The 27441-nt window shown below is 32.5% G+C and overlaps 1 protein-coding gene and 1 long non-coding RNA gene across 8 annotated transcripts; both read left to right on the plus strand.

Annotated features, from left to right (window-relative positions):
• The first annotated feature begins 217 nt into the window (after positions 1 to 217).
• LOC143247079 (uncharacterized) lies at positions 218 to 27312 on the plus strand. 7 transcript variants are annotated; one of them, XR_013026361.1, is made up of 11 exons: positions 231 to 595; positions 1839 to 2004; positions 6978 to 7123; positions 9012 to 9129; positions 11458 to 11516; positions 12548 to 12664; positions 14110 to 14187; positions 23462 to 23540; positions 24428 to 24514; positions 24957 to 25076; positions 26436 to 27312. XR_013026361.1 is itself a non-coding variant. In XM_076494495.1 (10 exons), exons 1-10 carry the CDS (start codon positions 255 to 257, stop codon positions 25022 to 25024), a joined length of 927 nt encoding a protein of 308 aa, XP_076350610.1. In that variant the 5' UTR covers positions 218 to 254; the 3' UTR covers positions 25025 to 26415. The 7 variants fall into 7 exon arrangements, 3 of the variants coding, with proteins under 3 accessions (XP_076350610.1, XP_076350609.1, XP_076350611.1); XR_013026360.1 differs by lacking the exon at positions 26436 to 27312 and adding an exon at positions 26106 to 26415; XM_076494495.1 differs by lacking the exon at positions 26436 to 27312 and having other exon boundaries at positions 218 to 263; positions 24957 to 26415.
• Positions 15243 to 19641, plus strand: LOC143247081 (uncharacterized). The gene is made up of 2 exons (XR_013026364.1): positions 15243 to 18106; positions 18184 to 19641. It is a non-coding gene; the product is annotated as an uncharacterized LOC143247081 (long non-coding RNA).
• Positions 27313 to 27441: the final 129 nt, after the last annotated feature.

The following is a 27441-nucleotide window of genomic DNA, read 5'->3' on the forward strand; positions in this document are numbered from 1 at the left end:
TTGAAAGCTGGTAATGTATTAGAAGGCGATAAATATAAAGTTTGTAATGAAAATTGCGTTAATTGCAAATAGTTTTTTTTTCCCAAACATTCTTCTTAATTTGTCTACTTATGTTTCAAACTTAGTAGCGTGTAAAAATAACAGTTAAAGACCAATAAGATATATTGTTTTTGACAATTAGAGAGCGCTGCTGTTTATCAACCGGCACGTGATATGTAAATTATCAAAACAAGGAAAGAGTGTAATAAAAACATATGTGCTCAGTAAGGAACACATTTTATTTGTAAGAAGCAATGCAATTAAAAATATATAAAATCGAAAAAATGCTAGATTAAGCATTTTTTTTTATTAAGTATAAGCGATTATAACAATCGAATATATTTAATGCTGGCTACTACAGTACAAAATAAACTTTTTAGTAACCGTGCTTTCAATTTATTTTCATTGTGTTGTTAAAACTTTGACGTCGATAACACAACATTTAATTAACGTGTTACTCTTAATCTTATCAATGTCCTCTTCTCAAGATATTTCGGAATCGTCAACAGCCCAGGACGCTTTAAGTTTAAGCTGTTCGGCCAGATTTAGTAAAAGGGTAAACCAAATAAATTTAACTTATTTTTATAGTAAAAACGGCTCGTTTGGGTTAAGAAAATATTTTACATACATATTTCTCTACAAGTGGGTTTTCTCGATATCACTGATTAACTTATTTTTCTTTTTAACTGTATTAAAATTTAGTTATACTGAAATTGAAACAATTTTCATGCACTATAATTAATTGGTATAGATAGTTTTACAAATTACATCTCCACTATTTAATAGTATACGTATAAATATATCTGTATATCCAAATGTCTTCTGTCAGTTGTTGTTTTTTTAATTTTTGTGAGGTGGGTGACGAGAGTTTTTAAGTTTAACCAATTGATCAAAAACATCATATCACCTATGCAAGAAAGCCAGTAATTTCTAGTTAGTTTATTCTTATATATGTATATTTGTATTTCATTCTTAATCCTCATAAATTATAAAAATTCATGTCAAAACATTAACTTGTTTTCTTAATACAAAGGTTATCTCTTTTTTTGTGTGTCATAATTAAACCTAAGTTGATTTATTAGTCTACATGATTAATAATTAGTAAATGCAACTAGAAAATGATGTATTCTAAACTAATTTGTGAAATGGTTGTATGGAAAAGGAAAATATGAGGTAAAAACTTTAGGTCAGATAAAGCTCAATTAAGACCAGTTTTTATTTCTAAGTGTGTATGTATCTTTCTTACATGTAAGTTATGATACTAGGTAATAATAAGCTGAGTCTTGCTTGTTTTTTTATTTTAAGTGACAATTTAAAAGAAATGGTAAAGAAGGTTAGTAGAGTAATTTAAAGAATATCCTCTGATAGATTGTTTAAGCAGAGTATCTGTGAAATGGGGAGCAACTAGCTATTAGAGAAACACTTGAAGAAATGTATTGGAGACTATACAATTTATTTATGCAGCTCAGTTGTAGAGGATGACATTTTGAAGGTCTTTCTTATGAGGCACTTGGCTAACTTTAGTATGAACACACAGATATTCATCAGAATTATGAAGTTTGAAGTATCACAGTCTCTAAAGTGATGGTATTAACTCTTGGAACATATATATGTAGCAATAAGTTTTTGAAATCTTTTAAATGCAGATTTATATTTAAGCAAATTTCAAACAATTCATTCTTCAGTGCTATCTGTTTTTTAAGAAAAATGTCATCACATGAAATATACTGTGGTGTAAAATTAGACTACCATTAAGTTATAAAATGTGTTTAGGTGTTCTAATTACATTTTCCTTTCAGTTTTCCTGTTTTGGAAGGTCATGCTCTGATTGGACCTTACTAGTTGTATCAATGGTGAATGTCTTCATTATAATTGGAATATCTGCTAAAGAGCTCCACTCATCATTACCACAGGGAACTTACGATCCCTGCTTTATCTTCAGTGTTGCAGTTTTGTTTGTAGCAGGTGAGCTACTTTGAAGTGTAATATATAAATATAGTAGTTGCTATATGTGATTGTATATAAACTTGCTATAAAAACATCTTTTACCTGAAATTTGTTTCAGAGATTAATTTTTTTTGCATACTAACATTTATCTCAAATGAGTACTTAAATTTTGTCAGGTTTATGACTCTTTCCTTTTTACATAGGACCATATCACACTTTGCTTTTTACTATCCCTTCTTCTTCTGAATCATCGACAACTTTACCATAGCTATGTACAGAAATACCACTTATTGTGTATTTTTACACTTTATTTCAAATTATATTAGCAATTCCAATAGTTTTAGCCAACATACTCTATAAAGTGCTTTTTCCAAATCTACAAAACATATATATCATGATTGTATTTCAAGTGTATTTCACTAAGTGTTCTCCCAACTTTTTGTGTTACAACAGATGTTTTTGTTTAATAAGTCTTCTTTGTAATTTTACTTTTGATGCATAAAAATTCAAGTTGATGATTCTGTGGTATTTCCATTCTTTGTATTTTATTTCATCTGTAGAGACATTTTGATAGCCTTCATAGATTTTCAGCCAATTTTTCTCTTTTTTTATAGCCCCTTGGCATATGCATTCCTGTACATGGTGAAGGGACCTTCCAGGGAAGGTTTTGTTCTTTCAGTTTACCTCCTTTGGGATCTAAACATCCACCTATTTGTTTGCTATGCATGGTGATCCATGAAGGGGAGGAGAGGATCCTGGTGGTTGAGGGATCCAACCATAACACATCACTTTGGCCTTGAATTCCTGTAGACAGGCAACCCAGGAGTGGCCCCCCTTGGGTCAATTGACTGGTCCACTTGACTTGTATCTAATTCTGGCATTTGGGTATAGTGCTCACAAAACCCTGGCTTTGCTGCAGTGTCCTTGTTTGGAATTTTAGTGCATCCCCTCGTAAGGTTCCATGGTGGGCACTGAAATATTCCCTTTTTTTATGGATCCTCAAAAATAAAAATAAAATAAAATAAAATAGTGAAAAACAGTCCATAGGTAAATGACCACGTATTAAAGATTCTGAGCAGCAATCTTCAACATCTGTAACACCTGTTGTACCACATTTCTTCATACTGCATTCTCTTTCAGACAAACCTTTGAAATTATGATTCAGACCAATGTCTTAATTTCCACATTTACATCACCATGTCCACTTGCCATATCAAGCCAGGTTATCTTAATTGCATGGCACAGCCATACATTCAAAACCCTCTTAGATGTTTCCAATGTCAGTGGTTTGGTCATTTGAAAACGTCATGTCGTGGTTCCTTGATGCATGCTCATTGCTGTGGCTGGGACCACAATTCCTATGAGTGTGAAACAGACCCATATCGCATCATTTGCAATGGCTCTCACCTGTCAAACTTTTGTTCTTGTCCTAAATAGTTGGAAGAAAAAGAGGTGCAGCATTTGAAAACAATTCATAACATTACTTACCCTGAGGCTTGAAAGTTGCTGTCCACCACTTTGTCGCAGATGTATGCACTACTATAGTGGGAGTGCAGACAGATCTCTCTGTGCCTGCAAATGAGTCGTTCTCAACCAAATGAAAAGTCTTTTGACTCCATGGTTAAAAAAGTTGATGAATCAACTTCAACACCCATCTCTGTCCCTAACATACATTTCAGCAAATCCCGAGATCCACTTTCTTTGGTTCCAGGTACAGGCATTTCTTTGGGTACATCTTCTTCTCCCACCCCAAGATGCAAAATGATCATTTGTTCACGTCTTCAGTCACTGGATTCCTATTCCAACAGCATAGATCTGCCCAATCGATCCATGGAACTTGATGGACTTCCCTCGAATAAAGACAGTAAAAAAAAAAGACATGGTTGTAAACAGAAGGGTTTGCCTATACATAAATAAAAATGGCCACCTTGATACAATGGAACTATCGAGGTTTACATTATAACCTGTATGACATCAAAACGCTGATTGTTTCCCACCAATCAATTACAGGAAACACTTCTGAAACCTTCCAATACAGTCACTTCTCAGCAGTTTTCTTTGAACAGAAATGACAGGCTGTGTGATGGATGAATGCATGGAGGAGTGGCACTGTTGGTTGATCAGCAGTGTCCTTGCCACTCAACACACCCTTGGAGGCTGTAGCCATGTGTGTTTCCTTTGGTTGTACCATCACTGTTTGTTCTCTCTACCTGTCACCTGGAGAGACCTATGATCAATCAGACCTTGATGATCTCATTGAACAATTGCTGTCTCCTTTTTTAATCCTGGGGGACTTTAATGGACATCATCCCCTCTGGGGAAGTGCTGATATTGATAAGAGGGGTCACTCTGTAAAGTGTATGCTCTCTGATCACAATCTTTCTCTTTTCAATACTGGTTTTCATACTTATTTTCATGCACCTATTCAGTCCTTTACTGTTATTGATCTCTCAGCTTGCTCCTCTTCACTATTCTCCTATTTTTCATGGAGGGTTGACAATAATCTACGAGGCAGTGATCATTTTCCTATAATTTTTAGAGAGACTGGCCATGGTCGATTCCACCTGACCTGAGTGCCACAATAGAAGCTGGATCAAGCAAACTGACCTTCTTTCACTGCTCTTGCAGAACTTGATCCTGCCATTGTCTGTAAGCCATCAATAGACGATTGTGTGGCAGCAGTAACTGACTGTATTATCCAAGTAGCTGCTCAATGTATTCCTAAAACTTTGACACATTTTCCACTATATTCTCGTTCATGGTGGAATCCTGCCTGGTACATGGCACGGAAGGCTCAAAAATGGGCATAGGATACTTTTTGTAGTATCCCACACTCTCGCACCACATCGCTTTCCAGCAGACCTGTGCATGTGCTCGGTGGGTAAGATATCAAAGCCTAAAGGAATGTTGGATTAAGTTCACAACTAGCATATTTTCTACCACCAGTTCCAAAGTAATATGGGACACGATTTGAAAGGACAGTGAACAATATAATTCTGTTCTCATCTCAATCTTGCTCTCTGATGGCCAGGAAGTAGCTGATATCTGGAGCATCACTGATACTCTAGGTGAAAGCTTTTGCCAAGTATCTAGCACTTCTGCTTCTTCATCCACCTTCTTAGCCATCAAGACTCGGGCAGGATGATCACCTCTCTCCTTTCGAGCTGATTGTCTCTACAACTATAATCGTCCTTTTACACTGTTGGAACTCAGACTGGTCCTTCATTGGTCTGGCAGAAGATCAGTTGGGTCTGATGATGTACACTGTGCCATCTATCTCCTACTTCTCATGCTATTCTTCTGATTGTTTTTAACCGGATCTGGCAGGAGAATGTTTTTCCTGATGCCTTGTCCTCCCTTTCTCTAAGCCTGGAAAGGATCCCAAGATTCCTTCAAACTACTGTCCAGTTGCTTTGATGTGCTGTCTCTGTAAGGTCTTAGAGAGGATGGTCAATGTTCATCTTGTTTAGTTCCTTGAATCAAACATCCAATGTGGGTTCTGATGACAGTGCTCCACCATGCACTCACTATTATCAGGTTCTTAGTCATGTTTCAATGACTTTTTATATCCTTATAAGTTCTTTTCTTGGTTCCCTGTTACACTTTTCTGTACTTCACTCAGTTCTTTTTACATTTCAGAATTTCAAATTTCATGGGTGGCACAGCATAGATAGCTCATTGTGTATTTTGTCCTTAATACAAACAAACATATTTTCTTTTGACTCTCTTCAGTTGCAAGTTGTGTTGTGATATGAATATGCACATCCACAAAAGAAACTTAGCTAACAATGTAAAATAATTTGTTAAAATTATTGTATAGTAGTATTAATTAAGCTAACATTAAAAAGTGAAAACAGATTTCACTCCATAGAATACAGATTCTAGAGACCTGCGTAAGTTATGTTTTTAAATAGAAGAAAACATGATTTGTTTGAAATAATTTAATACTGGCATAAATCTAGGATTGTATTTCTCACCAGTGTAAATTAGTTATATCAAACAAATCCACATTCATGGATTGTTTGCACAATGCACATTGAAGAAAATGTACTGTTTCTAATATTGTATAGTTGGATCAAAACAAGATGAGATGAAGAAATGTGTTGTTTGTTTTGTCCACACAGTGGGTGTAATATTGAGAGGCATAATGATGAGCCAGAAATGAAAAGTGTGTACCTTCAGTTTAAAATCCATATTAAATCATTCTTACAGTACCAGTTTTAGATAAATTATCAGATTAAATGTCCAGTCTTGCTTTTACACATATACACATTGATTAGACAAAGATTTGTATGCAGCTTTGAAAATGACCGACACTAGACATTAGTACCATTATGAAATACGTTACTTTAAAAGGGGAAACGGTTGTGATTTTGAATGGAGTTCTGGTAATTGTGGTCGTAAAACAGTTATATATCCATTATTTGTTAAATACATAACTTTTCTTATGCTTTTAATGCTATTACTTCAACACCCAAGAGCTGAAGAGTATCTGTAGTCCATTCTTGTATTTTTATTCATCTATATGTACACTCTGAATAGAAATCAGTTGAAATATTTTGTATTACACTTGTACTGAAATACAGAATGTCATTTAGTAACTTTCTATGATTTTGTCTTTATCTAAAAAGAAATACAGCAAAATATATATGGAACCACTAATGCACATAGGTAGAAGAGCTTACATTATTTTTAATAGTTATTGCTGTTTTTTTTATAGATCTTACTACCTGTGATTGGTGTTTATAAGAGCATACATATTTTTTTTTCTAACAAATACAAATGGCTGTGTTTATTTTGGTCAACATTTATAAGATATTAAATATTTTTCTTATAGATATCACTTGTCATATGTTTGTTTTGATTGGTTTTTATAAGAGCATACAAGTTTTGTTCTAACAGATACTAGTGATTATGTGTTTATTTTGGTTAGCATTTATAAGATATTAAGTATGTAATCATATCCTAATTTTCATTTCTCAAATTTGAAGGGTTTGGATCTTGCTTCATAATACACGGAGTGTTGTGTCAGCGAGCTCACAGTGTCTACCTACATCTGGCTTCTGTTTTTCTAGCAGTATCTTACAGTATTGTTGATTATTATTTTAACGTAGAACATCGAGATAATTTTAAAATTGTAAGTATGATGTGTACATGTTTAAAACTTTAAAGTAGTAGATAAAGGGAGACAATAAGTATTGGATACATACATCCATTATTACCTGTATAAAAAATTATTTTGTAAATTTATTTCTTTTATATTTTATTTTGTATATTGAGTGAAATTATTCATATAATTAAATATTTAAATAAGGTACCAATTGCTTCTACTTAGTATATAAATGTGTAAAATATTTGCTGTATGATGTTTCAGTGAAGAAAATTAAAATTAATAAAAGTCCATGTGGTAACTGTCCACATTGATTCTTTACTACTAGGGTAATCTTTGGTGAGGTCACACAGAATCTTGTCGGTACTGACCCTTAACTACTAGGGTGGCTGTTAATAGGATCACACAGATGTCAAAGCATTTGTAGAAAAGTATAATTTGCTAAATAACCAGTGTATTATTACTAAAATGATAATGAGTTATGAATAAATAAAAGCACATGGAGCAGATAGACTTGACCATAGTGGTTAACAGGTTAATGACATTTTCCAAATCCAGATGGTCCCATATAACTGTCATCTCTAACTAATGAAACATCTATAAAATTTATGGTAGAATAAATTAAAAGCATTATGTTAACTCATCATTAATATTCTAACTTGTTGCATATCACTTAGTAATCTTACACTTTTCAATTAGCTTGTGAATAGACTGTTCACACATTTTAAAACATATACATGAATTTCTTCCTGATTTTAAGACTCAGGACTGATATCTATATTTTGTATATATAGCAGTAAGTTTTATATTTCTTAATTAGTTTCATTTTATATATTCCTCTTTATATAAAAATAAGAAATGAAATATTTCTATATAAAATAAAAGCTAAAAAGCTAGTTAGAACTACATAGTACATACATAAAAGTACATACTTTTGTGAACCTGACGATGACCGAAGAAGGTCGAAACGTTGTTCGCTCTTCTATGTAAAATATTTTCTCAACCCAAATGAGCCGTTTTTGCATATAAATTTCTCAACAAGTGGGTTTCTTGACATCACTGAAAGTACATACTGTTTATATCAAAGCACTGTTTAAGCTGTTTTCCAGCTTAAACAACATAAAAGTTAATACTGCCATAAAAGAAAGGTAATGTAAATAAAATTGCATACTTAATATAAATGTGGATCCATCTAATAATGTGATTGAAGAATATCTTTGCACATGTGTGGACAAATCAGTCACACCATCAAGTCAGTTCTCAACTGCTAGTATCAAAACTAAGAGGATTTGATGGTAGGAATATTTATAGATATATTGGTTACAAGTCAAAAGATGTAATTATTTTTATACAAATCACTAGTGTGCAATCACCTAAAGAAAGGATATTAAATTACTAGAAAGGACTTTATTTTCAAGCTAGCATAATGAGATGACACAAGCTTAAACATTTGAATTAGGCTCTAGTTGAGACAGTTTTATTTTTCTAACAGAATGATTACTGTATGTAATAAGTTGTTATTAAAAGTAGTTAAGGCTAGCACTGTAAAAACAGTTAAACTAGGAAAGATATGATTACCAAAGGATAAGAAATGGCTTTAAATTATTACATTTTTCTTGGCAATAGGTGTATAGGGATGAACTTGAAGGACAAAATAGTTCCTTGTTCTTCATAGAGCTATAGTATAATGTAATCTGTACTAGCACAGTCATGCTCACGTGAACTCAACAGTGTTGTTAACCCACTAATTTGTGGAGAATCTGGCCATTTGATGTTTTAAGAAATATCGTTATATGACAGATGACTACAGAATCAGAGAATTTTTAGCTGAGATCAAACTACTTGTTTGTTATTGAAAAAAAAGTTTTTGTTTGTCACTTTGCCAGTCAGTTTGTCATTAACTTTTTTATTTCAGGCTAGAATGGTCATTGGTGTGGTTTTAGGAATGGTCAGTCTATATATAGCTATTCTGGTCACCACTAGGAACAGTTGGACAGAATTTGCAATAATTGGAGCTTCAAATGGACTGTTAGGTAAATTTGTTTGTTTTCTGCTTTTTGGATAACTAAGATCTTTAACTTTGTTTTTAACCATCATTAGTGAGTGGTATTTCCAGTATAACTTGTTTACTGTTGTTTGTATTGCTATTCACTCTAGAGTGAGTGATAGTGCTGGGATCAAGTGTCTGTGAGTACACAAAATTCATCTTTCTTATGTTGAAACTAATATATAAATAGAGATGTATTTCATTGTAATAACGTGAAACAATGAGAACACTGTGTGAAACAAAACAAGGTTTTTGCAATGGTAGTTATTTGACTTAAGTAATGTACTTAAGTTTAGGTAGTACCTAAACCTATTTTGGAAACTTTTTAATAGAAATGGGAAAAGTAGTTATTTTACTGTTTTTTTGTTATTTTTTTAACATTTTACAAAAATAAAAATCATAAACTAGCTCTTTGTGTATTATCCTTTGCAACAACTTACAAATTGGAAGACAATAAACATTTCCTTTTGGTGTTTCATGGTCATAAATGGACCTTTCATTACATTTATGAGATACAAAGTAGAGGATGAATTTTTTTTTAAACTCAATTCTGATTGAGAAGAAAAGTTCTAAAACTACACCCCCCCAAAAAAAAGAAGTGGAGATAGGGCCAATTATAGTCAACTGTGTTATTCTGTTAATTTTTGTAATTTAGCAAGAAATTTGTTCATCTTTCTGTAATGGTGGTAGTTTTATTCATCTTCTTTATGACATCTTATAGACTGCTAAATCTCTCTGTAGCTCTTGCATGACATCTTCACTTTGAGTCTTTGCACTCTCTTTTTTTTGTTCTTTGGATGATGGGTTCTTCACACTTCTCTGCTTCTACAAGATACAGCACAGGAGGAATTCCTGGTTACAGTGGGGAAGTTATTCTTGTCCCCTCTCATTTCTCCATTTATTTGCAAGAGCATTCCTTCCAACCTCAGTCAAGTCCAGCCTCCCTCCACTTCATTTTCAGGTTTTTGTTAAGCAGTTCATATGTCCTTCATCTCACTTTTCTTGCAGCACAAGATGTTCTAAGTCTTTAGGAATGTAGGCTTTTCTTTAGAAGCTCTCATTCCCATGATTTGGGCTCATATGTTTTCCCTTTGGTGTACACTTCTAGTTACTTGGAACTTTTTTATTGGATCCCTGGCTTGGTGGTTAGATAGAGACTAGAACACAGCAGGAGTGCTGCTTACTCTATCTCATATGGATTAACCTCTGTTCACAGACTCATCTTTAAAAGGTTGAGGTTTTTACCTCATCTTGTGGGAGATTTAAGTTCTCAGGTTGATTAAGGAGTTTTCTCTCCATATTGTGATTCTCAAGCCTTTGACAGTTCATTGAGCTTTGTTCCACTTCCTTCCTCTCCTACAGGAGGGCGAAGCGAGTGATTATGGTACATTCTGACATCTCCAGACAATATCAATTCCAGGTTTGTGTTCTCAAAGCAAACCCATTCACCAAGCTTTCTGCTTGGTTTCTATGTTGTGTGCCTAAACTGGCCCTTACACCTTTGCAATGTGGAATTCTAACTTAGTGTGAAAAGAGGTAAGACTGTATTGGAAGTTAATATATTTCATACACTGAAAATGTATTTCTGATAGGTACTTGCCTCCTTTCACACACTTCCTCCCCATGGCTGGTGTTCTTCCTTTAGAGCCTGCCAATTATCAAAAGTGAGGATTAACTGGGAATTACTAAGGCTGTGCCAATATATATGACATGATAGTATTGGTAGAGAGTAGTCACATGTTCAGAAACAGTGCAAAATTGATAGGGTTTATAAGCTGGTGTGCTGATCAGGAAAATAGTTTAGTAATGCTTAGAAGGTAGAAGAATAGCTTGGTGTGAGAGAAGATAAGCAACTAACAGAAATACAATTTTGGTGTAGGAAAAATGTTAATACCTAATTTTTTAAAACTTCTTAATAAGACTTTTTGGCAGCCATTTCTTTATGTATCATATTCTTTTCCATTTTTCTTCCTTAATATCTGTGATGCCTTCTTGAGTCATAATTATTGTCATAAAACTTTGTTTTTTATTCTCTGTGCATAGGTTAATTAAATTTTAAACACTATTTTTGTTTTAAATTTCTCTATAAGACCATCTTGTGATTGGTTCTTCTAGCCCTTTATTATAAGACTTTTTATATTGATTCTTCAAACTGTGAAGTCTTCCTTTGTTTAGTTCTTCAACTGCTATGATATCTTGCAATTGGTCCATTTTTACTTCTTTGTTGTTTCAGTATTGTATATTTTCTGGTTCTGTTTTCTTTAATTACTTTTGTTTCATTTGATGCAGAAAAGATGTGCTTTTTTTTTTTCAGAAATGTACAAGAAACTGTGTTATTTTCTGATGCTATTAAAACTGGACCTTGAAGCAGGAGTAAGTTGTTACATGGTTAAAAATGAGCAATTAATAGCATACATGATGTAGAAGTTAAATTTTATAATGAGAACAAAAGTCAGTTTAATGAAATTTAAACAAGACCTGTGCATTCTTTGGGAACCAGTGTAATTTTTATACTTAAATGTACTGAATAAGCATATGTGCAGGGACATATTAACTAACAGGTATTCAAGGATTGAGCCTAGAGAGCAATAAATTGAGGGGTGGATCTTAGGGAAAGAAGTTCTTTTTTAATTTGGGAAGGAAGAGATGGATTTAAAACTGGGCCTAGAGTGCCAATTAACTTTGTCCCAATATATGTGTAGATTTACTTTTATCAAATAAAATATATTTTATCTTTTCTTGAAACTAGCTCTTCAGATTTGACAAAGTTAATATATTCAGGTCAAATTTACCATCTTAGAAAACAGTAAAGATGTAGGTATTCAGAAATTACATATTACATAATAAATATATTTCCAGTTTTGTCAATTTAAATATATATTCTTATATAAATTGTTATGTGAAATCCCATTAACTCATAGCAAATGACACTGGAAATACAATCTTACAATTTACTTCTAGGCTCATGGGACAGTGTAATTTCACGTGTATGGTTGTAGTAGTTAGGCTTAACTTTTTGAACTTTTCAGTAAATATGATATTACATTAAATTGTAAAGGTGTATGAATATCTTAGAAATGTGGTGAAATATTGTGTTTTATTTAATAGAGGCCTGTATTGTGGGAGAAGGTGTTATAAAATACAAAGCTCTGTAGTGTGGCAGTTAGAAGTGAAGTATTTAAATCAGTAATTGGTTATAATATGATTGGAAAACTTTATTTCAGGATCAAGAGAATTGTGTAGGTTTTACAATCATTGAAATAGTTACAATTTCCACACTTTTTGAGGTTCTGTAATGTTTGTATAATTGTTGTACATGCCAAATAAACATTTAAACACATCAGTCATTATAGACCATTTTTGAAAGTGTACGTTTGGTGATGAAGTGATTTTCATTTGTTTAGATTCTCCTTGGAATTCTCAGTTTGACAAAAGACCTCGAAAATAAATTATATAATATTCTTCTTCTCACTGGGATCTTAGTTTATTCACTGGCCATATGTATCATTGGTAGTATTGCTGTAAGTATATAAATTCCTAAAATGGAACATCTTCTATGTAGGGTTGGTTGAGTATATTATATTAAAATGATTTTGAATATTCAAATTTGTAAGTTGTATGATAACCACAGATGATATAAAGTTACAGTGGAACATATTGTATCAGAACTGTTTCAAACATGTTTGGCATTTCATAAGTAGTATGATGCTACCAACTAATAGTTACATTTGGAAATGATATGTAATAGCTCTTTCAATGTAAAATATTCATACACTCAAATCATAAATATGTATTCATGTCATTGATTTAGAACTTCTAAGATGGGATGTCTGTTATACTTAATGCCAGTAGAAAATAATGAAATATGGATCAACTTGGTACACCAAGGTGGTCTCCAAAGAAACATATTGTTCCCAGGTTGCTGTAAGTAAAGTGTAGCATCTTGTAATAGATAAGAATCCCAAAACTAAAGGTCAGTAATAAAAGCTGTCCACATGCCCCAGGCAACAGTGTGCAACATAATAAATAAGGATCTCTGTATGAAAAAATGGCATAAATAACAAAGTACATTCAAGATTTATTGTTCAGTTGTTGCATATTTCAAGTAGTTGAAGATTTAAATGTATATTCATGCTATTCCATATGAATGCAGCTGGATGCAGCATGTATGGGTTATTGTGATTGGACTGTTGAAACAGATACTGGGAAGCTGTCATATTTGTATACTAGGTGTGTCATGGAAACCATGTAGGAAGGATTAGTGTACTTTGAACATGACAACTTTGTCAGAGTTTTTTGCAATGGAATCTATGCTGTAGGGCTGTTGACCAGGTGTTGTAACACAAAGTAAAGGCTTAGTAAAGCTCTAAAATAATTTTAATATAATGCACTCGGCCTTTTCATATATATTATTATGTTACCTCTACATACACACTATTTTATGCTTCTAGGTATTATAGATAATAAAGTGAATAAAATGTATGCTTTAGTAGGTTGATGTTAATCAACAAGCAGGATTCATGGATTCATATATTGGTCTGATTATTGCTTGATAACTCGCAATGTATATCTTTGACAATTCCTGAGGTTATTTCTTACATGTTAAAGTTTCTTTAACATTATACTTTAATCATTATATGATTATCTTAAATAGTGCAACTACATTGGCTTTTTAATCTACAGCGATAGTAAATGCTTAAATATTTTTGTGCTCCTGACTTGTTATTAGGTGCCATATTTTGCTTACCACAGGTCTGATACAATTTGTGGAAATTGTTTTTCTGGGTAGTTATGATGCCCCAAGTTGATCTCATGTAATGGTTTAACTTGAGTATCTTTAATTTATATACTTGAAACCATTTCATAAAAGACCAAATTTTATAAGCTTAAGCTTGTTTAAAAGTAGTAGTTTACTTTTTATAAAGCACATGTTGTCAAAATTATATGAAAGTTTTTGTATTTGAAGGTTAAGAAGGAGTTAAAGGCTCTAGTTTTCCTGTTTATTGTATTGAGTTTTGTTCTTCCTGTCTGGGTTCCTTTTCAGGTAAGTTATTTTGTTTGTCTCAAAGCACTTACTGAAAATTTTAAACAATGGTTCAGTATTGAGCTCTTAGTCACTAGAGCTTATTTTATTCTGAACGACCTTGTAGCAGTGTTGAAGTTGATTAGTTCTATTACTTATCCATTTTGATTTGAAGGCTAAACACACTTAAATTTGTGGATAGTTTGATTTTGAGATATTTTTCATTTTATTTCTCATAACCCATAAATGGAAGACTGCCATAAAATGACAGTTTGGATACATCAAAACCTATCTTTTAATTTTATAAATATTCTAAAATATTGTGAAGTTATGAAAGATAACCACTTTTTAACAAAACACTTTTCATACCTTCTATTTCTTTGAAAATAATGATAGTTAGTGGCAATATGTATTTTATCAAATTCTATATAACAGCTACAAAACTATCAACATGACTTTACAATCCTGTATTCTTTGATTTATGACACATTTCCATTTCAAGGTCTAGAAATTAGAATTTGAATGGATTTTTTCATCAACTGTAAATTTAATATGGAGTTTTTTAGTCATCATCATTGTCAAAATAGTCAATAAAATTATTAAATTGTTATATACACACATATAAATAAAACGTAGCTGGTGTGGAGAATGTCATTTAACAAAATAATGTTATACTGTCTTTCCTTAATTTTCATATTGATTTTTAAAGGATGTAGCATAAATTATTTTTCCATTATGGATTTCCTAAGAAAGAGATATAATAATTATAGTTATAAACACAGAAACTGAGAAAAATTTATCTTAAGATATAAAATAATGTCTTGAGTTTCTAAATAAATATGAAGGATTGAAATCAACACAAAAGTTTCTTCTGTTTAAGACTTGTATCAAAAAAATGAAAGAACACTAAATTATTATTGTAATGTGCTACAGAATCTTCTGCATAATGATGACATATAAAAGTAGACAAATATTTAAAGAGAAGTTTTAGTTTTCTCAGAAGAGAATTGCATAATTTAATATTGTGGTTGGATTTTTGTCACTGTAAATATATAGAAACAATAATTAATAAGGAATGTTAACATTTTCTTATCCTGAAAATTATATTTCCAGTGACTACTTACTTCCTTTCACTCCAAGGATATTTCATTCTTGATTTGTCCTCTAAGCATTGCTAAAACTTTTTTTTGCCCATTATACCCCATTAATTTAACACATGATTACCAGCTACCAATTCTACTGTGACATATACTCTAGCATAATTCTTGCTATTAAATTTAATAGCACTTACTGAAAAGGAACTTTTCACTGGGATAAATGAGGATAATCAGGAATTATCGTGTAAAAACAAAAAACATTGGCAAATCAGTAGGGAGGAAAGATGGGAAGAGGGTGACAAGGAAGTACCTACTGAAAGTAAATTTTGAGTATCAAAAAGTGTTAACTTCTGGAATGGTCTTACCTCCAGATACCTTTTCACACCAAAGCTAGGATCCCTTATTGCAAAGGTGCAGGGGTCCGTGAAAGTGCAACAAAACAAAATCAAGTAGAAAGTGACAGCACTGAAATAACAGTTGTGCAAAAATATGAATTGAATGCACAATTGTATGTTTTTTGCCCTGTAAAAAATATGCACGAGCAGTAACACAAAAAGGGTAGAATGGAATAGACTGGCATCTGTTTGTACTCAGGAAAGAGCCATACAGCTCTGAATCAGTATAGAGGTGCTGGAGAACATGATCTGAAGCATTACAACCTTCACAAACATGAAAAATTTAGTGTGGAAGTAATAGGAACTTGAAGAAGTAAGTGCCAAAGATGTGGGGACATGTTGGATGATGACAGGTGCAGTTCATCCAGTGAAAACACCTTGTAAAAGATATTGTGATCAAAAACTGCAGTCCATCCAGGCGAAACCATACAATGGAAACACCTTGTATAAAATACTTTGATCAATAAGTGCGGTCCAAGTGTCTTGGATGTATATATGATTTGGCCAAGTGCAGACTGTCCAGGCAAAGACAATCTGGGGGTCCAAAGATTATATTATATGTGGTCCATCCAGGCAAAAAACATTCAGTGGAAGTGCCTTGCATAAGAATTTTGTGATCAACAAGTGTGGTCAGCCCAGGCAAAAACAGCTGGGAAAAGTGTCCTGAATGATGACTAGTACGTTATAGTGTCATCACTGTTTGATACCTCAGTGAGTATAAGAGTGGTAGCCTTTTTCTTGCCAAGTGGGTAAATATGATCTATAAATTTTATTTCTGTTTATTGTACAAAACCCACTCAGGAGGGAATATCTGCAGTCCACAACTCCAGCAACGAGATGGGGGGGGGATACATGTTGTGAAGTCCAGAGGAATGACACACCAGAAGACAGTTCAGTGGTTGTCTGTGATTCTCTATTTAAAAACAAAGTCTCGTTTGTAAGAATTTCAGATCAGTAGACATAGGCAAAAATTCCTATCTGCTTCAGTCATGAAATCCACGAGTGATGGTGTGGTATATATAAGACAGTGAAAAAAACCTTTAGAAATATATGCACACACACCACCAGAAAAGTGTCTGAATGGTGAGCATTATATAAAGTTAGTGCAAGCATAATATTAATCATACCTGACCAAGCAACACCTGCCACTAGGTGAGATCATGAAATATGATGTGCATCAACTAAAGAAAATAAGGAATCAAAAATATGTCAACTTGCCAGTCAAAGGTGAACAAATATGTGTAGAATTACCTTACGAGGAGGACAATACCCAACAAAGAAATATGCAGCTAGGCCGTACAAATAATATGCAACAAATACATTGAGAATCATCCACATAATAGCCTGAATGATCTCATCCAAATGTTGGCAGCTTCAAGCAGCAAAAAAATATAGTTAGATGATGAACTTGGTTCGAAGAAACATCATGCAGACAACAACACTCCTTCAACAAGTTGTACGAGTTGATGAACCAGCAGTGAGGATAACAGGCAACAGATCACAGGAAACAGAGGAATTCTAGGGAACAAATAAATGGAAACAAGAACCACGAGCCACCTAGGGAACATACTGGAAAAAGAAACCAATCCAGATCCAAATGGCAGTAAAAGAGGGAATGTGAGGTAAGGAAATAGTAGAAAAGGCTAAAAGAAAACCCAGGGATGCAGAAGTCTTGGGAAGGAAAGCCTCACATAGAGAGAAGATAACATACGAGGAATGGTAAAGGATGTGGAAAACACAAATGGCAGAAGTATTGAAACAATGGTGACCATATGCCAGGAGAAAAAAGAAATAGGTGTAAAGAGAAAGATGATACAAAGAAAAGGTTGTAATGGGTACAAAAGAAGAAAAGAACAGATCTCAATCTGGGAGAAGAAAGGAATGTGGCAGACAGATCAACCAAAAGAAGCAGAAAGAAAGTGGAAAACCAGGGTGAGAAGGCTTACCAGAAATTGAAGAAATGGAAAGTATTTGACAGGAAAGGTCTATAACGATCAACAGTTAGCATGGACAAAAGGACAACAAGGTGGAGAACTGGGATAAATGAGGAACAGAAGGATTTGATGGGTGGAAGCCACAGCAGTTGGACCAAAACCTTTGAAACTGGGACAGTGATGGTCACGTGGTATGAGAAGAGAAAGATACTACATGAGGGATGAACCTCTAAGCTTAGGTTAGGAATTTGACAGGAAATACCATGTGTGAAATTGGACTTAGGTGACATTAGAAGGAACAAGGCCCAATCAAGGTGATTGGAAGAGAGACTCGCTGCAGGAAGAGCTAAAACGGAGGGAACCTTTTCTTAGCTGGTCAAAACAGAGCAACAAGCAAGATACAACAAGGAATAGTCTGAATAAAGGAAAAACTACTGGAGAGTAGTAGAGGGTACATATGTAAGGAAAGACTCTTCCAAGCCAGAATAAATGTACCTACTCTCAGAACAGAAGGGTGTGGAACCAAAGACTTAAAGGAAGGAGTTTTGACATTCCAATGAGCAGCAAACACATGTATATGGGATGTTCCAGTTGAGAACACTCCCACCAAAATATTTGTGGAAGAAGTGGCCTCTTCAGGGGAAGAATCTGGTTGGTTTGAGATTCACAGTCAACCACCAGATACATAACACTGGAAACATGGTGCACCAAGATTGTCATGTATTGTTTGTAGGTCCAATAAAGATAAAAAAGATCCAGAGTCTGAAAACACACAGTTGTTTGGTGATACAACTGACAACAGTGGGATAGACACAAAAATTTATAACTACTCACCCTCTCAAAAGAGGGATGAAATGATAAAGAGCATGACAACTGCCAAAAGTTTCAGGATATCTAAAACAGAGAATAGCCTCTCTGACTGACCATCTATCAGAAATCACTCAGTAATTGAGAAAAACTCCATAACCTAACAAGAAAGTATCAGTAAACAAGTGAGACACCAGAGAAGTTGGAGGAAAGAAAATCCCCAACTATTTTAGAGAAGCATCCATTGAAGGGAACTTGTGAACTCAAATCAAGGGAATGGGAACTTCCAAAGAAAAGAAGGTATGGCTGTTGGAACTACTTGCTCTATATTCCCAAGCCAAAGTGGAGAAATCTGGAACTGACAAAGATGGGGAAGAAAAAATCCCAGTAGAATAAGATATTGAATAGGGTTAAGAATGAACCTCTACAACTAGATCAGAAAACCCCACTTGATAAGCTTCTTGAAGAATTAAGCAGGCATGATTAACTTACTGGACATGAAAAGAGGGCAACAGGAGCCAGTCATTCAAAGAAAGGAAAATCCAAAGATCCAATGAGTGAAAATGACAGACAAAAGAGTATATCACTCAACAAAACACATGGAGCTAGTAAAAGACCAAGCAGGAGCACCCAGAACTGAAAGACTGTGGATGAATCAAAGTAACTGATGTGACTCTCAAGCAGTTGGAATATGAAGATAGCCATCCATCATGAGGATGTAGTTATCCATAGTCCCAATGACAGACTGAAATGAGAGGTAGGACTCTATGGTAAAATGAGGTAGCTCCAGATATGAGTTCAACTGAGAATTTAAGATGGGAGTTGAGTGGAACCACTTGATGAACAACCCCTTTGTGTTATAGGTCTTGAACAGACCAGCAAGATGATTGGAAGAGGTACAATATACCAAGGAAGAGAAAAAGAGATATGGAAAGTGAATGTGAGGGGCAGAACTAAAGGCAAAAAATCCTCAGTTAGAACTCGTAGAACCCCTGAAACTGCCCTGAAGTGTGGCCAAAAAAGAAATCACAAACTAAACATATGTAGAGAAATCAATTATTACAAATGAACAACAAAATTTTGAAATTAGTAGAGTTTAGAAAGAACATAAAAATAATAAACCTGTGAAATTGTGAAACTGAACCTAAAACATAAAACAAGAAACAACACCTAAAGTACAAAACCACTAAAAGAACTTAGAAGATAAAAGACATAAATTTTGAACTTGGAAGTCCACTTGAACTAAGAAGTGGACATGAAAAAGAAAAGACAACCAGTTAACAGTAATGATATTTTTTTATGTTAAATCTAATCATAAATTAGATGGGACTAGCAATAAAAAAAGGAACTTACAAACTTTAAATGTAAATTGAAACTAAGTAACTGAGATGGTAAAAGAAGTATAAAAAAACTAACTTGTCAAATACTGAACAGAGAAGACATGAAAGACTGAAATTATAGCATGAGGAAATTAGGTCAATCCACATATACTAACATAAATTTACTCAACGTGGGTACACTTACTAGGATTGAAGAACAGACATTGAAAAACTTACCATGGATCTCCTAGGAAGAAGAGCAAAACCTAACCCAGATCACATGGAAGCACAAAAACTGGAAGAAGGTACTGTAGATAGAAATTTCCACTCAGTAGTTTTCTAACTTCTTCCTCACAATAAAATTGTAAAGTGTAAGGAAGAAACCATCATTCAAAGATGAAAGGAGGTAAGGCTGTTTTAGAATAAGACAACTTTATGTTAAATCTTTAAAAAATATATTAAATGGGTTGCTTAGAAAGAAGAGAATGTATTATTAGAATATTTATTAATGGCCAAGGAAAAGTTATGCATAACAAAAAGAAAATATTATCTAGAGGATTAATATTTTCAATGTCATCATAATTATTATTGTTTATGTTTGGGAAAACTTATAAGGAAGTGTAAGGATAGTCCTATTTATGGAAGAAAGAGATAAAAATCTTTATACCATTGCAACAGAAGTGCCAGGGTGGTCATAATTTATCTATATTTAAATATAAATAAAGAAATAACCATTTAATTTATAGTTAAACCAGACATAGGAAATATTATAGTTATTTTGATAGTGAACAGTATGTAAGAAAAATATTCATAGTAATATCTGGAAAAACTATTTTGACTGCACAAAATTTATTATGAATTACAAATATACTTGTAATTGCTAAAGTTAGTAAAAGATAATTTCGCTTGTGATAAACATATATAGACAATATAATGGTTGATATTTACTGTAGTATTTTGTATAGTTACATTAAGTCAGTCGTTTCAAATATAGATACAGATAACCAGGAATTGGCAAGTACTTTCATTTTTGTCATAAAACATATGATTAAAATAACAGAAGAAAGTAGCAGATTTAGGATTTGATGAGCAAGTTTGTTGTGTAAGTTTTGACATTGAGCCCTTGTAAAATAACACTTCTTTACAAGAGAAATTTAATTAACAACATATTCTTACAACAAAGTCCAATAAGATTAATTTTTATTGACCTGTTAAATTTTTCCACCAAAAATTTCCATTTATTTGTGATAAAAGAGATGCTGTTATTGTCTCAAAATTAGTACTTAGTCTAGCAAATGTTTCTTGTGTTACCAAAAATAGTGGTTGAGTGATTGCCCAGAGAACTTTAAAACTATTAGATGCCATGTGATACTTTACTTGTTCTTTTCTTTAATATTAGAAATTTTATTTTTAGAGTATCTACATAATCAACATCCTTGTATTGAGTTTACAACTGAAGGAGAAAATGACTCGTATTTGTCTTCTTTTTTTTAAGATACAGCTGTTAACAACTTTGAAAATATTTTAGAAATGGGAAAATGTCATAAATCAACATATACAAGGTTGTAAAGTTAGGTTGACAGTTTTATACCTGTTTAGTATTAATACAATTTGTTAAATATTTTACACAGCTCATCATATTGCTAGTGACTTTCCTTATTTTCATAAAGAAATAGAAAGTGTTAAAATGGTTTTATCTTTCATTACTTGACAAGCCTGGTGGTGCGGGAGCTCAACTCACAATCTGAGGGTGTCACAAGTTTGAATCCACACCACCAAACATGCTTCCTGTTTTAGCTATAGGGATGTTATAAAGTGATGGTCAATCCCACTATACATTGGCACAAGAGTTGATGATACATTGGCACAGATACCTTTTGAGTAGCTTTGTGCAAAACTTACAACAAACAATCATTACTTGACAAGAGTTTAGGATATTTTTTAAAGGGAAGTGCACACCTGTTTTAAAGTGAATTATGAGGTGCTCAAACTGTCATTTTATGTCAGTCTTCCATTATTGGGTAAAATCAGTTATGTACTGAGAGACAATAAATTTGAGTGTTATAGTTTGAAAATCAGAATTGAGGACATAAAATAATTAATGTTTAGTGCTCTTATATTAATACATTTGTTCTTGATGTAACCAAAATTATGTGTGGTCAACCACCCACAGTATTTAACAAGTGTATAAAAGAACACCTGAAGCCTAAGCTGGTAATTATGTAAATAATAATTAATAATGTAAATTCTAACGTCTAAGCCAAGAATGTTATGGAACTGCTGATAAAAGAACTTTGCACTAGTATGTAGTTCTCACAATAAACAGAATCTCAGACTAAAATAATGGTAGTTCAGAAACTTAAACCACTATATATTGTCAGCAGTAGAAATTCTTCTAAGGATGTAATCATATGTATTTTTTGAGAGAGTTTAACATTTACATTTCAAAATACACTTTCACTGAACTGAGTTACCAATTCATTAACAAACAATTGGAACAAAATGTATCTATACATGTAAATGATATTCTAAGAAAAATACCAAAGATTTATAATATTATTCATAAAATTAATTTAAAATCAACTGTAAAAATGAATATTAAAACTGGTAAATACAGATTTTTATTTCATCACTTAGCTATGAATCATATTAGAAACTAATACTTGTGTAACCTTTAAAATATATTTCAAATATCTAGACAACTGTTGTGGAAAGCAAACAACTTCTTGGTTTTAAATTTCATTAAAATTCAAGGTTAAATTCTTATAGAAATTTGGTTTTAATATCTACAGTTGGTACAACAAAGGTAGCCCATTGTAGTTTTGCTTTAAAACTTTTACATGTCGAAATTTGTGTTATAAAATTTTTATAAGGGAATTTTTAGTTTGTAAGCAGACACTTATATATTTTTTTTTAAATTGATTAGGTATTTCTATGTTGTGTATGTGCTTATGTTTAAGATAATGTATCTGTTGTACTTAATTTTCAAACTAGAAGAGAACATAGAGAAATCTAGTGTAAACTTAGAATGTGTGTAATGTGTTTTTAAGTCTTATAAGTTATTAGTTGTAGTATACCATTAAAAATTAAAGTGGGCTCATTAGTATATCTTTAACAAAAGTACAACAAAATGTGTGATGTCTCACTTCTATAAATAACTGTAAAGTACCAAATTTGATTTTTGGGAGATGGGGCTTAACACCTCATAAACAGGTAAATATTAATGAAATGCATGGGGCCTACAACGATCAGCACTGGCTATGGCAAGTATAGCAACTATATATAAAGACAGTAGTTGAGTTGGTCCTTAGGCAGGTACAAGTGGCCAACATGTAGGAAAATTTCATTCTCAGGTGACTAGGCAAAGACAAAGTCTTATCATCTTGTATTTAAAAAATATCAATCTGTAAAAAGTTCCTGTTCAGTAAATAAATGTTTCCTAAAGATAAACTTAAAACAATATTTTATCTTTTTAATATTGAGAAGTGGTTTATGTGCATATGGGCAGTAGTGTTCTACCTCTAATCCTCTTTCCCTGGAAAGTACCCTGAAATACATGTTTGATACTTCATAATCAGTATTTTTACATTTTTCGAGTAAAAGCAAGTATTTCTGTTTTCCTGCATAGTGAAAATATCCTACAGAGTTTATATGCATCTGGCACTTCATTGGTTTTCCAGAGAGAACACTATGTATTCCTCTCCTGTTCTTTTGATAAATATATTTTCTCATTTTTCTTTAAGGTTATGTATTTTGAATGCCCCCTTCAGTACAGTTGCTCTTACGAAGGTAGTGTTTTGGGTTACACGAGACTTGGAGCTGGTGAGTATAAGGAACAAGCTGTAAAGTTGCTTGTTATGTTTTCTGTAATTGTTTTTATTTGTTGTTTTTAGTGGAATTCCCCTAAAGACTGTAAAGTGAAATATTGAATATGCAGCTAAATAAAATTAAGAAAAATTTGGTGTATAATTATTTCTTGAGCCCAATACTTATTATTAAATGTTAGTTCTCCATTTATGACTTACTAATTTGTTATTGTGGCTCTCCTAAATGTATCTTGTTTTTGGAAGCTCTCTTCAACATCTGGATAAAGATGGGTTTAGTCATTATGTAAGAGCTAACCCTTATCACTTACGTATTTATCAAGCCTTCCCTTAAGCTTATTTCAGTTTACTTCATCTGAAGATAACCCATTCCAAAGGCCAGTTACTTTGTTAGAAAAATAAAACTGCCTTAGCTGAGAATGACTCAGTAAAAATTGATATGTTCTTTAGTTTTTAGTATGAAAATCTTTCCATCCTAGTTTATCCTCTGAACCCTAACAACCGAATGCACTTCCTAAGCTAAGGAACCCAAGACTGAATACAGTACTTCAAATGTGGCCTAACCAGTGACCTATATCTAAATATAACCTCTTTAGATTTGTATTCAGTATTTATGTAGATACAATCTAAAATCCTATTTGTCCTACCACTAGCAACAGCACATTGCTTGGATGACTTAAGAGACTGATCAAATACAGTATCAAATCCATTTCTTTTAAGGTTATTCCCATCCAAACTATACTTATTCAAATTCTGATAACCCTCATGGATTCTCCTTCATTTATTGTAATTAAAACTTATCTACCCCACTCACTAAATCATTTAATTGCTTTCCAAAAAAACATTTAAAAAAGTCACAAATAAATTATATTACAATGTTTTTAGGAACTTTTGGCATTGTTCTTCAAATTTACATCTGCATAGAAATTATGAAAGTATACAAAAACTTTGGCTATGGACTTACAGATCATGGTAAGATTGTAATTTGAAATCTTTTTTTCATACAATTATTTTTATTGCTAAATTAAAACATTGAAACTATTTTTATTTCTTTCCAAATAAATTGAAGTTTTGTTAATCCTATTAAACACTTCACTATGTAAAACTTTGTCAGTAACAGCAAATCAACTTACTACTTTTTATCTCAAAATACTAATGCAAACACGAGTTCTCTTGTTCTTTGAAACGTGTTAGATTAACACGATTGTTTCTTGTTCTTTGTAACAAGTATTACATTATCATGAATGTCTCTTGTTCTTTGTAACAAGTGTTACATAAACACGAGTTCTCTTCGTAATGACACTAACCTTGTTTTTTGTTTTAAGAGTATTAAAAGACTTTTTAGTGTGTGTGAATTTTGTAGTTATGTAAAGGTTATCTGCATTCATTTCTCCATTTTGATTGTGATTCACAGCCTTTGCTGGACTTGTGGCTTCAGAGTCAACTAATTTGTTATCTCGACCTAGAGCTTTGGACATCTGACCCACGTTGGTATATCCAGTAAACAGGAAGATATCAGTCTGTGCATTATAAGGTACCTTTCTTCCATGTTTAGTTTGCTTGTTGATGACATTGTATTGTTTCATAACTCAACTGTTCAGTCAGTCTAATACCCAACTAGATGAGAACTTCCATCATACAACATATACGTGTATGTTATAAATCTTGCAAAACCTCTCATCTTGATAGAAACAAATGTTTTTTTAAAGATCGTTGTTAAACTGATGTAAAGAGTTAAGTAGTCATAGTATGTTGCAAAATTTCCATTTTCAAAGAACTGTTATCAGTTTCACAGTTTCATATCTATACACATCTTGTATAGATTGTTGTAGTATCAGTATCGAAAGAAATGGGGATGTTGGATGATACTGTTTCAAAATTGATTTAAGGTTCAATAACAAAAACACAGTTTATTTTTTCTAAGAAAATTATTGTCTTGCAGAGCATCTTTAAACATGTATCGTAATTCACAAAATTTGTTTTATCTATGCTTTTAGAAATAGCTTTCTCAGGTTTACATATGTACAAACCATTTATAATTTCAACAAGAAGTTACAAAGTGTTCAAGAAATTTTAAATTCTTTAGTTTAGGCATATTTGAATACAAAACAAAATGTTTAACTTCACATCTTTCTGTTTTTGGTGTATAGACATGGGTATAATAAAGTGAAACTGAGTCAGAATGTATATTTACCGATTATAACAAAATGTGAGACACATAGTGCTTATTTTTATTTTTTTCCATGCAAGTCACCTTGGTAATCTAACTTGTGTACTGTTGAGTTCAATTAGTCTGTGAAAAAGTGCACAGAACATTATATTTTATATACCAATGCACACACTGTTAATTTTTTCTCTTTCATTCTGCTTTTGAGTTGAGTATTAGATGACAATCCAGAGTATCTCTTCAAGAATAAAGTACCTTTGTATAGTAATCTTAAATGTATATAACAACTGTCTTTCCTCCCCCTGAAAAATTAATTTCTTACAATTTTAGCTTTCTCAAGATACCAACAAATATAATGTAAATAACTAACTATTTTTATCTATTTTGTTTATTCAGTAAACGATTTACAACTGTCACTGGGGCAAAGGTTTTGTATCTTACCAAAATCGAAGGCATTCTACAAAGTTTGTTTAGAAACGAGCATAATTTTTTACCAGTGTAACATCAGTTTCCATTGTTTAATGAGAAAAATGTTTAAGGATGGAGTACACAATTTGTATTGTAAATGGTTTTTTTTTATTAAATGCATCTATACTTTTTAAAGAAGGTGTAATAATGTGTATAGGGTTGTTGAAGCTCTTTTCATCCATCATATTAGTTCTTTAGGTGTGTGAATGATATGTTGTTCTAATAAAGTGTTACTCAATAGTGTGTGTTTTCTTCTAGCAAAGCCACATTGGGCTATCTGCTGAGCCCACCGAGGGGAATCGAACCACTGTACTAGCGGGGTGCACTCAGTATTATTAACTAATTAGCTCTTTAATGATCACATGAAAAGTAAACTTTATACAAGAGATAATATTTTAAACTTTACTTTTGGCCAAAAGAAGAGATTTATATCATATGCAATAATCTGTTTCATAATTTTTCTTTGGATTTAAGCAGAATCATTGAACATGCACAATTTTAAAAGAGAAATAACAGATGGTCAATAGAATACCATGTTTAGTCTTCTTCAGGCATTTTCTGGTGACCCAACATTCCAATTTTGATGAAATACCACCCAATAGTTTTTTTTTTTACTATACCTGTAGTAATGTACACAACTGCTTAGGCCTAGCTTATCTATAATAAATTCATTGCATAATTCTACATTATATTAATTACATTTTAAAATAATTCACGTCCATTGAACTTACTCAACTACACAATGTATACATTTCATTCCTTTTAAAGAGCTTAACTATACAAAATTGTTTCTTTCCTAATCACAAGCTGTATAAAAATATTCTATGTGTTAAATAAAATAAATAAGAAACTATTCTTTTACTTCAGTATTCCATTAGAGATGAGAATATTGAAAACTGTTTGTGTTATCATAAGCAAATGTAGTATATTAACTGAACTATTAGTAACTTCGAAACTCTTGTTTCTGTTATCCAACAGAATTGTTTGTTGTTAAACACAAAGAGACACAATTGGCTATCTGTGCCCACCACAAGTACCAAAACCCAATTTTTTAATAGTGAAAGCCCTCAGAGTTATCACCGAACCAGTAAGAGAAAAACATCATATTCAAAAAACTGTCTTATCGGTAAACTGTAGCTTGGATTACACACTAAATGTTTGATTTTCTCAGAATTAATTTGTAAAGACAAGATTCTGATACAAATAATATAACTAGTGTCAATACACTGACAAAAGTGCACTTTCATGTTCGTAGTATTAATGT

This window comes from Tachypleus tridentatus, chromosome 3 (assembly GCF_004210375.1).
Source record: "Tachypleus tridentatus isolate NWPU-2018 chromosome 3, ASM421037v1, whole genome shotgun sequence".
Lineage (NCBI taxonomy): Eukaryota > Metazoa > Arthropoda > Merostomata > Xiphosura > Limulidae > Tachypleus > Tachypleus tridentatus.

Coding starts and splice junctions, on each gene's coding strand:
- LOC143247079 (XM_076494494.1), top strand. CDS start 512: ATGTCCTCTTCTCAAGATATTTCGGAATCGTCAACAGCCCAGGACGCT. Junction 7,124..9,011: donor ATCGAGATAATTTTAAAATT/GTAAGTATGATG, acceptor TTTTTATTTCAG/GCTAGAATGGTCATTGGTGT. Junction 14,188..23,461: donor CTGTCTGGGTTCCTTTTCAG/GTAAGTTATTTT, acceptor TTTTTCTTTAAG/GTTATGTATTTTGAATGCCC.